The 14,532-nt window shown below is 33.4% G+C and overlaps 2 protein-coding genes across 2 annotated transcripts; both read left to right on the forward strand.

The window, feature by feature from the left end:
- Positions 1 to 10: 10 nt before the first annotated feature.
- On the forward strand, positions 11 to 838 carry LOC113750372 (glucuronoxylan 4-O-methyltransferase 3-like). The gene has a single exon (XM_027294357.1). It carries the CDS (start codon positions 11 to 13, stop codon positions 836 to 838), a length of 828 nt encoding a protein of 275 aa, XP_027150158.1.
- An 11,368-nt stretch (positions 839 to 12,206) lies between these two features.
- On the forward strand, positions 12,207 to 13,663 carry LOC113749125 (glucuronoxylan 4-O-methyltransferase 3-like). The gene has a single exon (XM_027292791.1). It carries the CDS (start codon positions 12,487 to 12,489, stop codon positions 13,423 to 13,425), a length of 939 nt encoding a protein of 312 aa, XP_027148592.1. The 5' UTR covers positions 12,207 to 12,486; the 3' UTR covers positions 13,426 to 13,663.
- Positions 13,664 to 14,532: the final 869 nt, after the last annotated feature.

The raw sequence follows: 14,532 nt of genomic DNA on the forward strand, positions 1-14,532 counted from the left end.
TCTGATAAAGATGAGATCCAAAGCTCAAAACTCCATCAACCTTAAACCCCTAATCATTCTCTTCTCCTTTTTCCTCTTCCTTCTTGTTCTAAAACTAGGATCAAATTTTTCGTCAAACATACAAAATCTTCAGTCAAAATATATTGATTTTACAGCCCCATGCCACAAAATTCCACCATCACTAGCTGAAGCACTCGTCCACTATGCATCCACAAACATCACCCCTCAACAAACCTATCAAGAACTTCAAATAACATTAAGAGTTCTTGAACAAAAATCTCCAACCAACTTCTTGATTTTTGGCCTTGGCTACGATAGTCTCATGTGGTCAATGCTCAACTATGGTGGTAAAACAATTTTCTTGGAGGAAAGTGATGCATGGATGCAGGACGTGAAGAAGCAAATACCTTCGATTGAAGCTTTCCATGTAACCTATAATACTAAAGTAACTGAAGCTGTTCAACTTTTACATCTCGGGAAAGAAGAAAATTGCAAAGTAGTGACTGATCCAAGATCGTCAAAGTGCCACCTAGCAATCAAAACTTTTCCAGATGAAGTTTATAACACTGAGTGGGATGTGATAATGATTGATGCACCAACAGGTTACAAGGCTGAATTGCCTGGACGGATGACTGCTATTTATACAGCCGGACTATTGGCAAGAAATAAGAGATTTGGTGATACTGATATTTTTGTACACGATATTGATCGATGGGTAGAGAATAAATTTTCCATGGATTTTTTATGCGATGGATATTGGAAAGAAGAAGTGGGAAGAATCAGGCATTTTACCATTCCAAGCCATAGGGGAGGAGTTGAGAGGCCATTTTGCCCATGACGATTGCAGTTGCATCAATTTACCACGACCAGACCAAGACTATTATTTTGCATTTTTTTTTATAATTATGATCTTTTGTAATTTTGTTTGATTTTGGTGAAAGTCAATTTTGCCTCCTATGAATTTCAAAATCAGTTTCTGCTATTTTTATAAGTTTTTTTTTTTAAAAAAAGTTCCTTTTCAGTGTTAAGCACTGTGGTGTTAATTTTTACTACAATATTATAGACATGTTTTGAAATATTTTGAATAATTTATCTTGGATGGTCTAAAACCAAATCAGAAAAAGGAAATGGTAGAATTTATCTATTTTAAAAAGCAAGATTTACGTACACGATTTACATTTGGCAAAAAGAGGGCGAGAGAATTGAGAATTTTGTAGGGAAATTTTGTCTTTTACCCTTTCCTTTTTATTTCTTTCCCTTAAATAGCACTTTACTATATCATAAAAGGTGGAGTTGTAATTTCTATGTATCAAGCAGCATCTTCTTTTATTAAATATGTTGCCTTTCTTTTATTAAACATATATTGCCTTATACAACATGTTATCGCTGGTTTTTTTTAATTATATAATTTGGACTAATTAATCTCAACCTAAACCATCGATCAAAGTGATTGTGTTGTCGTATCAAAAAGCACCAGCAAACTTTAAATATAAAATAAGAAGCACCTTGAAAAGCTGCCAATTATGCTGCACGAAATTTGGTTGAAACTAATTTACTTCTACCCAAATAAGGCTATTAATAACCTTGAAATAATATTTATGCATGCCAGTGAAATGTTATTCCAATTTCCACTTAAAAAAAAGGGGAGAATATATTTGCAAATATTTATTTCTTTTTGTTTTTGACAAAGGTAATAACGGTCTCAAAAAATGGCATATTATCAAAAGATAATCAAAAAAGTTAAGTCATATATTCATGCTTTATGAATCGTGAAACAGGGCTTAACATATAATTAAGTGTACTATAAGTCATAAACTAAAGTCCAATTTCACCCTAATCTTTGCTATTCCTAGATGCCCAAGTATGAAACACTGAGTAGAGCAATATTTATAGTTAGCTATACCACTTTTCAGTAATTCTAAGAGTTCATTTTACGATATCAAGTAAGCATATGACCCATATTCCATATGATTTTAGCCTTCATCCTGCAATTTGTTTTTTGGGGGGTATGACTAGTAGGAGATGCCAAAATTGAGCCTTTATTAATTACTATCTTGATACTGAACTTAATACAAAGCCAATGTGAAATAATTTTAGAAATCTCCATCGAGGTTTTTCACAAAGTTTTAAAATTACACATACCTCCCTTGTTATTTAAAATTATAATACTACCCTTAAACATTTTAATGAGATTCCCTTGTTTCGTATGCTTATACTAAGAATCAATTTTAAAATTATTTTTCTTTATTTTTCCTTCCTATTCCTCTTTTTTATTTTTTGCCAACAAAAATACAAAACTAGCAGTACTGCCTCTAGCTTCTACTGTAAACAAATATCAAGCTAATGATTTTTTTTTATGAGTTAACTTTATATGTGATGAAATTATATGTGATAAAATGTTTGTGCTAATCTTTGTTTTCTATTTCTTTTGATATCAAAATCAACAACAAATTAAAAAAAAAACCCAAAACCACTACCAAATTATGGTAATCTCACTACTTGAAAAATTCACAAATTCTAAAATAATTATTTCAACATTTTCTTTTCTATCTTATAAATCTAACTTTATGGTAAACTACGATCAAAAGTATCCTATCATAGTGATAAAATCATTATTGTAGTTGTTTATTAAATAGTAGATATAGACATGAAAATTTGGCATATTTTCCTTATAATTGTGCTAGATAATCTTATAATTGTATTAAAACTCATTACACGAGGGCATTTTATGGTATTCATTTAAAATTTTGACCAAGTCAACGTTATTTTAAGGTTTGGTTACTATTAAGGGAGGTAGGTGTAATTTTATAAACTTTAGAGGAGTTCAATGAAATTGTCATAAACCTCAAGAGAGATTTCCAAATTATCCAAAATAAAAAAAAATGAGGACAATCAATAATTTATTAATTCAAGAAATGTGGGGCTTGCATGAACACAATCAAACACCACGAGCCCCAGTAGGTTGTCATTTCATCACCCTACTCACAACCCACCAAGGCCAACACTCATATCTACATCGAAGCAATAATGTTGTCTGTTTATTGTACCGAAATTTCTGGTATAGGCAAATTCCACTTTACCCCCCGCGTAATTTAGTATTTTTTTTATATAACTCTCTTATAATTTCAAAAGTTATATATAACCCCCTCATGGTTTGAATTAAAGTGTCAAAGTAACGGAAATGATTATTTGTAACGGAATCACCTAAAATGTCAAAAATACGCTTATGTAAGGTTGAAAATTATTTATTAACCAAGGGGGGTTATGTGTATATTTTGAAAACCATAAGGTGGTTATATGGTAAAGTATTAAACCATAAGGGGTTTATATGATAAAATATGAAATCATAAGGGGGTTAGTGTGTCATGTATTTTTAAGGGTAATTTCAACATTTTTAGAAGTTTCGTTACGAATGACAATTTCCGTCACTTTGACACTTTAATCCAAATCATGAGGGGGTTATGTATAATTTTTGAAATCATAGGGGAGTTATGTAAAAAACGCTAAACCACAGGGGGATAAAATGTAATTTGCCCTTCTGGTATTGTATTGTGAGATGGGCGAATGGCGCAAATGGCATTACTTTCTTTTTTTTTTTGACGAAACAATAGGATTGTATTGATTGGACAAAAATATATACAGGCGAGCAGCTGCTTGATACTTTACAATCTGCGTTTAGCACAGTAGATTGGGATTAACCCACTCTACATCATGATAATTGCTCAGAGCTTGAGCACTAAATAAACAACTACGATCATTCGTATTAGCTTTTCTAAGCAAAAGAAGCATTTCTAAAACATAATACTCTATTCATGGATGTCATTTATCAGGTAGCTAGCCATATATCCACTATTTTACTACATTGAATTTGCTGCAGAAGGTCTTTATCTGGAACTCCAATGCATACTAACCTCCATCCTTGCAAATGCCATTACAAACAAGGAAAAATCAACATTAATGGTAGCAGGGGCTGAATTGGTTTCTATCCACTCAGTTCAGAAGACAATCTTCACTACCATTTAATTAGTTTGTTTCCACAAATTTTATTTTTGAGAAAATGGAAAGAAAATTTGTTCTAGGGGATCAAATCACAATTTTAAAAGGGTAAGTTCTTTGTGGTTTTGTCGGTGCAGATACATACGCTCCCAATCCTGATACAATGAATGATGTTGTAAATTTGCTTCACGATGTCTTGTAAATACATGTCCAAATAGTTAATGGTCGAACAAATTGATCTAAAATATAAGCACAATTCTTGGAATTTGTGTATAACAACACCAAAACAAATTGCATGCACATTGTAGTTTATTGTGTCTAATAACGTAAATCACATAATGCAGAAAAATGCTAATGTAATCATAAATTACATGATGTAGAAAAACTTTTCTCCATCAAATGAATAATAATGCAGCCAATACATGTAATTCTAACTTACTCCAATGAAGCTGAACTGTGCTTTAATTACAAACTTTAATTGCCAACAACACACGACTTTTTGATGCTTGAAAAAGATGCTCAAGTCTATTTGTCTATAATTACATAATCAATGGTACCTTTTACTGCATGCACTCGAATTAGAGGACGTTTTTAGTGCTGCATTTTAGAGAGAAAATTTTACTGAAGTTATTCTTTTAACAGAAAGGCAGCCAAACATATTTAAAAGAACATATGCTAGTACTAGTAAAGTCAATAACTGTTCTCCTGGCATAATCACTCTCCCTTTCGGTGCTTATATAAAAAGATAACAATCAATTAGGATGATAGATTTGGCTATTGAAATTGTATTTTTCAAATGGAATATTGATCCCGATTATGTTTCACCTTGGAAAATAAGAAATATTACTACAATTTCTCAAGTCCAAAATACGTGAATGAAATATATGCATCATGTTGTGCTAGCCTTTGCTGCATACCATCATAGGTGTACTTATTACCATTTATCTTATGTAATTTGTCTTCCAACTGAGAGAGAAAATATACAACACAAAGAGCAGGAGCTGCGCAAGTGCTTTGACATTTAGGGTAAATTACAAATTACCCCTATAGTATTGCATATTGCCACATAATCCCCTATATTTTACAGATGACCACAAAACCCCTCTGTGGTTTTATGAAAACTAGAAAGTGAATGGAACTTGCCTCAACTAATGCCGTTAATGGCGCTGCAGGAGCGAGAAGATGTGTAGAAACCAGAAAGAAAACAAAAAAAAAAAAAAAAGGAGAAGTAAGAGCTTTTTTGGAACGGGGTAGTTTGGGAAAAAAATGTATTTGCTTCCAAACAAGTAGTGGGTTTGTTTGGATAGGAGGTTATTTGAAATATTTATTTGAAATAATTACTATAATACTTTTTGTGATGTGATATATATGAGATGAAAAGGCGGTTGAAAATTGTGTGTATGATACAAGTAAAACAAAATTTTAAATTTTTTTTTTTGAAAATCTTGTAATCCAAAGACACCCACTATTTCTCGAGGTTTAGACTTGCTTACAAGTGAGTGGAAGACAAAGTCCGTTGCTAAGTATAACTTCCATCTATTTTTCACTTTTCATGAAACTATGAGGGGATTATGTGGTCATTTGTAAACTATAGGGCGACTACGTGGTAAAATGCAATACCAAAAGGGGATATTAAAGAATTTACCCTGACAATTATAAGTAGAAATCTCTCAGTACACCAAGAGAGAAAAAAAATGATATTCTTTTAACTGTGTTTTTGAAAACGACTATTATAACTCCTAGCTATTCATGCAGCCCGGCCCCTTATATTGTGCAGACTCCACGTATCCATCCGGCTGACAAATGCTTTATCAAGCTTGTGTCTCGATCGGATGTGAACTGTGATACAATAGAACAAATGCATCAGATGATGGTACCGTGTTTTTAGTTTGTTGAATCGGGGCAGCTAAAACATGTGATGCACAATATGTTACGTTCCTTAATAGGAAAAATTGCATCAATAGCCCCTCACATATGACTAATGTGAAATTTTAGTCTCTCAGAATCAAAATCATTGATTTTAGTTCCTAACAATTGAAAAACGATCACTTTTGATCCCTCATCACCTTTTCGGCCAAAATTTTATCGGAATCTGTCATGAACCCATCACATGATTAGTTTTTTAAGGGCAAATTTGGTAACTCATTTAATATGGAACTAATTTTTCATTTAATCTACCATTTTTTCAAATTATTTTTCACTTAAACCCTAATTTCACAAATCTAAATCCACATCACTTATTTACCTATTCTACCATCATCTTCTCATATCACTCCCATTTCCACCATCACCACCACTGCCATTTGACCTCTTTCTCACTTCTCAGCCTCCACTTCTTCCCTTTTCCCTCTTTTCTCCTATTCTTCCCCCAATTTTATGGGTCTTGTAAATAAGTATATTTCTTTCTTCCTCTATTTTTCAAAAATCATGGAAATATGTTCTGTAAAAAGATTTGTTGTAACTAAATAACAAAGCTCAATAGGACTCGACGTAAATATGGACAGCAGAGGCGAGACAGTGTCACCAACAGTACATCTAGTAGTCCAACGCCAACCTCTCTCTTTCTTGCTAGGGACCTGGAAAAGCCAAGATGAAGGTAGTTTCCCTACCATCACCCGTTTTCAATAATACTTTGAAGAAATGATTTTTTCTCACCACCACACAAAATCCTATAGCCTATTCCCAAAGCACTTGAATGTTAAAAGATTTCGAAGAGTTGTAGCAAACCCATGATAGCATATGTGGGGCCTATTTGGCAGCCAGGTTTTTGGACAAGTTTTTTACCTACTAGTTTTTTAACAAGTTTTGCTACAGGAACTCCAAAAAACTTCTCAAAATTTTTTACCTACACACTTAAAATATCCAAAACACAAAAAAAAAAAAAAAAAATTCCCTTCCCCTTCTCTTGTTCTTCTTCCTCCCCCACCCTAACCCACCACCACCTTCATCGCCGGCCACCACCTCCGCTGCCGGTTCCTGCACCGATCACCTCTTCCGGTGCCAGTTTTCTTTTTTTTTTGTTGCCCTTTTTCCCTCTCCCCCTCTTCCTTCCCTGCCATCCTTCCCTCAGTCTTTTTTTTTCTCTCTGCGTCTCCCCCACTCCCCCTCTAACACCCTTCCCCTTCCCCTCTGGCCGATCTGGTCGCTAGACCAAATCGCATGGGGGAGGGGGAGGGTGAGGGTGGCGGGGGAAGGGGAGGAGAGGGGAGAAGGAAAATTGCCCAAACAAAAAAAAATTTTCATTTCTCTGCTTCATCTGCCGGCGAGACGGGAGGAGAGGGAGAGGGAAAATGTGAAAAAAAGAAAGGGACAGAGGGAATGTGAGAAGTGGGAAGGGGAACAGGGGAGGGTGGCGGGGGAGAGAGGGAAGGGGCAGAGGGGGTGGCGGGGGGAGAGGGGAAGAAAGGGATGGTGGGCATAGGGGGTAGCAGGGGAGGGAGTGGGAGGGGTGGCGGGGTAGAGGAGAAAAGAAAAAAAAAGAAGAGAGGTTGTGCTGGCGGAGGTGCTGGAGGTGGGAGGCAGAGGTAACGGGGAAGGGGGAGGGGGAAGGAATAAGAAGAAGAAGAAAAGATGAAAGAAAAGAAAAAGGAAAGAAAGAAAAAGAAAAAGAAAGAAAAGGAGAAAAAGAAAGAAAAAAAAGAAAAGGAAAAAAAAAATTTCACCTTACAAAAACTTCTATAAAAAAGTTTTTCACCTTACAAAAACTTCTACAAAAATTTTTCAAAAACTTATACAGTGCACTACAGTAAAGTTTTAGACAAACTCCCAAAAAACTCAGGTTCCAAACAGGCCCGTGGTTGATATAGCTACTGAAGTTACTAGTCTACAATCACATCCGAAGCCTCACTCAAGAAGCCCCAGTATAATCATCTCCAAATTATTGAACCTAATGGCTATGCATTACTTGTAAACAAAAAAAAAAAGATTTGTTTTAACTTTGTTGATTCTTGAGACTTACATGGCTGATTTTGGAGTTATTGATGCTGTGTATTTCACTGGGTCATTTTGCAAAAACATTCAATGAGTTTTTGTGTTGTTTTGACAAAAGAAATGAAAAGAAATCACAGCTATTTTTGGCCATTTTAACCACTTTTTGTACAATTTTTGCAAAAAATAATGTTAGAATTGGAATTGATGCAAAAAACCAAGTGGGGAGTAAATATTTGAGACAATTTGTGAACAGAAGACGGTAGTCTGTGGTGGTGCCGCTGCTGAAATGCACTATGGCAGCTCATGTGAGCTTTGTAAGAAAATGGAAGGAAGAAGATGATAGAAAAAGGAAAAAGAAAGAAAGAATAGAGAAAATGGAGTTTTATCAAAACTATGTCATTTTAACTAGTTTGGGATTTGGTGAATAATGGAGAGAAATGGTGGATTAGGAAAGAAATGGGCAATATTAATTGAATTGTCAAATTTGTCCTTAAAAAACTAATCACGTGACCGGCTCGTTATATATTCCAACAAAAATTTGGCCTGAAAGATAACAAGGGACCAAAAGGGAACATTTTTAAATTGTTAGGAATTAAAATTTATCATTTTGATTTTGAGGGACCAAAATTTCACATCAGTCATATATGAGGGGACTATTGGTCTTGTTAACCCTTTTAATATCCCAGCTTTTTTTTTTTCAAATTGATTCCCGTAAAAAATCTTCAAAATTCTGTTTGGATGCTGAGTTTTTCATAATCTTAAATAGGGATAATTTCAGAAACCTCCCTTGAGGTTTTTAACAATTTCACCTAGTTCTCTTGAAATTTGAAAAATTATATATACTTCCCCCGAGTTTACCGTTTCCGTAACAAAAACTATTTAATTGTCAAAATTTTGAATGAATAACCCAAAATTCCCTCATGAAATTGTGAAGTTCATTTTACCTTCTTACAAAATTATTTAAAAACTATAGGGCATGCACAAAATTTCAAACTCATTTTCAGCTCTTATCTCTACTACTTTAACCCTTTTCTTATATCCACATTTCAAATTAGTACTATTATCATAATGACCATTACCACTGTCAATTCCTAAATTCTAAAACCTCAATCGAAATTTAAAAAATTTGTATTGTTAAACTCAAAAAATTTTAATAACCACATCAATATAACATCCTATCCCTCAACTATTGAAGTATCAATATCAGCCTTATCTTTTTTAAACCCAATTTACATTTTCTTCTATTCATATTCAGATCCTCCAAGAAAAGTAAAATTAATTTTTAATATGTTATTATTATGTCTAGGACATGGTCGATTATATCATGAGTGAATTTTATTTTCGTTTTCATTAAATGTTTAATTGTGTAATGCATTCATATGAACAAGATTAGAAGTGAATTGTTTAATTGCATGAAAAAAATATTAATATGTTAAGACTATTATGGTTATTTTGTAGGGTCAAGGGAGGTATGTGTAATATTAAAATTTTTAAGGGTGCTAGGTGAAATTATCCGAAGCCTTGAGGGAGGTTTCTGAAATTATCCCCTTTAAATATGATCTCTAATCCTTTTTTTTTTAAACGTCTCACACTTTTCAATAAAGTGTTACGGTAAAATATAATTTTATTTAGGAAAAAAGAAGCTTTGCTAGACTACCAACTTTCTCTTTAGTTTCAAGTTAGCAGGTCGACCGACAAGTTCTATTTAGTGTCGGACTCTTTTGCTTTTTGGGAATTGATGGCATGATAACAAGATTGCCCTCAACAGTGTACATAGAAGATGAGAGCAACTTGCGTTGAAAGATGTATAATGGAGATAACAGCTGTTGAAATGGTAATTTTCTTTTTTTTTTTCCCGGCACGATAGAGATAGATGACCTAAAGAGGTTAAATGAGAATTCGGAAAACACTGAATCATCATCAATTCAGACGGATGCCTATGAATCTGTTGACGAAATCTCTGAAAAAATCTATATTTTTAAAATGTAGGACAAGCTAAAGAGGTTACTCAACAATTACCGATTTAGATGGATGCCTATATACTTGTTGACGAAAAATCCAGAAATACCTGAATTTTTAAAATGTAGGACAAAAAATTTGATCCGTTGACCTATACCTAAGTAGAACTTTAAATCTCAAGACTAACTACTTGATTGTTGAAATGGTAATCAATATAATGAAATTTGTGACATAAATCTCCATCACGGTGTGAATATTCTGGTTGATTTATGAATACTGCTAGCGTGGTGGGAAAAGCAGTCGTTCTGCATACATAAATTGATCGAAAAATCTTCTCCTATGTCTTTGCTATTCGCTGTTGATGTAGCATTCGTCCACTCTAGTGGGAGAAACCAAGTGGTAATAATTTCAATCTTTTCCTAATCTTGAAGCAATGCCATCAACTAAAAGTTAAAACCAATTTCGAAACCCTTTTTCCTTTTTCTTTTTTTAATTTAATGAGAAAAATTTTTTTATGAACGTTGAACGATTCAAACATAACATTATTATTATTGGTATCACCTACTATCAACAGGTCGTAGCAACTTCCAGTACTACCATCACATTCCAAACTACTTAAAATCATTGAAGCATGGGAAGTTAAACAATCTTCGTCTGTCAACTGCACCACCACACCGAGGCCGAATATTCTTCTGTTACTTAGTCATTGACCTTCAACAAAAATAAATTTATTAAATAATGGCTAGTGCCTAGTTGTAGTATTACTATTAGGGTTAATCACATTTTATCCTCTTAAAGAATACCCCATTTTTCAGTTTACCCCCTAACCTTTAATTTTGCTCACTTAACCCCCTTTAGGACAAAATTGCCCTTGCATTATTTTGACTTTTCATTTACCTTGTTTTCCTTTCTTTTATTTATTTTTCTCTTTCTTCTTTATTTAATTATTCCTCTTTCCCATAAAAATCTTCACCTTAATGATTGAAATTAAAAAAGAGGAATTGCAGAGATCTATTTTCTCCTTAAATGATTAAAAAAAATATTCAAATCACTTTCCTAAAATACAATTTTTTAGCCTTTCAATTCTTTTAATTTTGTGTTTTCCTCTTTCCTTTCTAGTTTCTCATTTTATTCCCAAAAAAATATCTTAAGATGAAATTGTGACCTGATTAATAATCATCAATTGAAATTTGTGACACGTGGCATCATACAAAAACTCAAAATTAGTTTTTGATGCCTTTTAAACCTTCACCCAAAAATATGCAATTACAAACTCAAAACAAAAATTTTCGTTGAAATGGAATTTCTATTGGGAAGGATGAAAGAGAGAAGAAAGAGAAAGAGAAATAAAAGAAAGGAAAACAATTTCATCTTATGATATTTTCTTGAGAATAAAATGAGAAACTAGAAAGGAAAGAGGAAAACTCAAAATTAAAAGAATTGAAAGGCTAAAAAAAATTGTGTTTTAGGAAAGTGATTTGAATATTTTTTTAATCATTTAAGGAGAAGATAGATCTCTGCAATTCCTCCTTTTTAATTTCAATCATTACGGTGAAGATTTTTTGGGGAAAGAAGAAGAATTAAATAAAGAAGAAAGAGAAAAAGAAATAAAAGAAAGGAAAACAAGGTAAATGAAAAGTCAAACTAATGCAAGGGCAATTTTGTCCTGACGGGGGTTAAGTGAGCAAAATTAAAGGTTAGGGGATAAACTGAGAAATGAGATATTCTTTAAGGGGATAAAATGTGATTAACCCTTACTATTATACTCCTTTCATTATTTGATAGTTTTATTTTTATTTTTCATCTATTCCAAATTATAACCTAAGAATATTGTTAATTTGTAATTTCTCTAAAATATTTTTATTTATTGTATTTTATCATCAATGAGTAGATTCATTAATTACTTGGATTCATGTCTTCAATGATTCAACTTTTCATAGAATTGTTGTTGTAATTAATGTAAAAATATAGTGATTAGACATACACTTAAAATTACTGTAAAAATATTTTAAAAAATAATAGATTAAATTTACTTTTTTAAATTGTGTTTAAAAAAAATCAAAACTATCAAAAATAGGTCGAAGGAGCATACTCCTGTCTAAAAAAAAAAAAAAAAAAAAAAAAAAAAAAGTCTTGTATGATCAAAATTAATTAAGATTAAGATTGGTTCCCCTGTCCCCATCAGCTTGAATCTCCTACCACCCCTGTACTAGCTTCATTTTAAAGTTTCACGGAGACAGATCACTATTGTTGAATTTAATAAGGGAGAGCTAATTTTTGGTGTCCTATATTACTAGCTGGCTCAATAAATAAGCTTTCATCTCAAGTGGTAGACAACAACTTCTGCAGGAACATCAGTCACAAAAGCTGGCGAAACACAGTACTACTACTCCCATTATATCTGTCCATTGTGGGGTTCAGTTGATTTCCGATCAAGTAGAGCTTGCTTCTACAATTCCATTTCCTAAATCCATACATCAATTTTTTCAGCTCAAGCCAGAAATTTATATCGGCTTTTATCTCTTCTTTTCTCTTTAGTTTCCAGGGAAAAAGAAAAGGTCAAAAAAAAAAAGAAAAAGCGAAGAAGAAAATAGGATCTCCATGAGACCCAAGACTCAATACCCTACCGGCCTTAAGCTCATTTTGATATGCTTATTCGTTCTTCTCCTTCTTTTCTTGGTGCTCAGATCGAGTTTTTCATCATCTCAGCTTCAAAATTCATCTCTGATTTCAGCAATTTATCCATCAAACATCATTGCATCATCATCATCACCATCATCAGAAAATTCTCAAGAACAAAGCCAGTCGAGTACTGCTACTACTTCCAATGATTGTCCCCCTGCAGAAACTCTAGTTCCAACTTGCACCAAAATCTCACCATCTCTAGCAAATGCAATTGTCCATTATGCAACCTTAAACATCACACCCCAACAAACCTTCAAAGAAATCTCTGTTTCCCTACGAGTACTGGAGAAAAAATCACCCTGCAACTTCTTGGTCTTCGGATTAGGCCACGACAGCCTAATGTGGACGGCCCTCAACCACGGCGGCCGCACCGTATTCCTGGAAGAAGACAAGTCCTGGATCGAGCAGGTCCAAAGACAACTACCAAATCTTGAATCTTATCATGTAACCTATGATACTAAGGTAACTCAAGCTGATGAGATGATGGAAGTTGGGATGAGAGAAGACTGCAAAGTGGTGGGTGATCCGAGATTTTCTAAATGTGGCCTTGCTCTGAAGGGATTCCCAAGTGAAGTTTATGATATAGAATGGGATTTGATCATGGTGGATGCTCCCACAGGGTGGCATGATGAGGCACCTGGAAGAATGACTGCTATTTACACTGCAGGATTGATGGCTAGGAATAGAGAAAGTGGTGAAACTGATGTTTTTGTTCATGATGTTGATAGAGATGTGGAGGATAAGTTCTCAAAGACTTTCTTGTGTGAAGGATACTTGAGAGAACAAGAAGGAAGGATAAGGCATTTCACCATTCCTAGCCACAGAGCTCGTTTGGGTAGACCTTTCTGTCCATAGATCTTCATTCCATCTCTCACTCTTTTAAATTTCTTTTTTTTTTTTTATTATTTGGGTTAATTGGGGGCTATTTTGGGTTGTTTGAGAATTCACGAATTCCACTGTGGATTGAGGAAATGACAAATCAGGGGTGGATTTCATGGAATAGCCAAAGCATTTGTGCTTCACCCATTTGTATACATTCGTTTTAATTTGCCTAATAATTAATAAACAGATACGAATTCTTTCTATTTTATTCTTTTGGGCAGCATTAAGCTACTAGAAGTTGAAATTGATATTTTTATGCTGGATGAGTTTTTGGTTTTCTTGAGGGATTTTTAGTTCCTTTAAGAATTTCAATTATCAAGTTTTTTTTTTTTTTTTGGTTTTAAATCTGGCTGTCTTGAATGACATTATTATTGTTCAAAAGGCAATCATGGTGATTTGCGAAATTTGGTAGTAATTTTTTAGAAGTTGTTATTTACTCGTTAGTTCTATTTGACACTCTACCTGTTTCTACCTAACCAGCCAAAGATGGGATCGTGTCTTATACGATCTGCAACAAATGTTAGTTCACCTCTCCCCAACTACCCCTATATTGTCTATAATTCTAAAGAAAAAAGATAAAATTTAGAAATCACGACCGGTCTAGACCTGGCTTCAATTACAACGAAAATTTTCAAAATATGGCCTGTAGAACTCGAAGTTTTTTGGGCTTGAAAAATTGCAATAATATATATATATCTTGCCGAAGAGAAGACACTAAACTATACTAATTAGATGTTTCTTAAATTTAAACTCTGAGTGTGTTTGGGTAGGAGATTATTTGAAATATTATTATTTGGAATAATTACTAAAGCACTTTTAGTGATGTGATGTATGTCAAATAAAAAATAATTAAAAAAAATAAAAAAAATACCTTGAAAATTGTATTTATGATGTAAGCAAATAATTTCTGACCATTATTGATATGAATCTGTGTTGTTAATCGAATCTGTTGAATCGCAAATCGATCATGTATTTAGTCCGAGTAATAGTTAAAACCCACTAAGTCAAAACCTGGTCAAATCCGATTTTTGTCCATCAAACATTAGGTTCAATCGAGAATTGATAAAAATAGATTTTTTT

This window comes from Coffea eugenioides, chromosome 10 (assembly GCF_003713205.1).
Source record: "Coffea eugenioides isolate CCC68of chromosome 10, Ceug_1.0, whole genome shotgun sequence".
In the NCBI taxonomy this organism is placed as follows: Eukaryota; Viridiplantae; Streptophyta; class Magnoliopsida; order Gentianales; family Rubiaceae; genus Coffea; species Coffea eugenioides.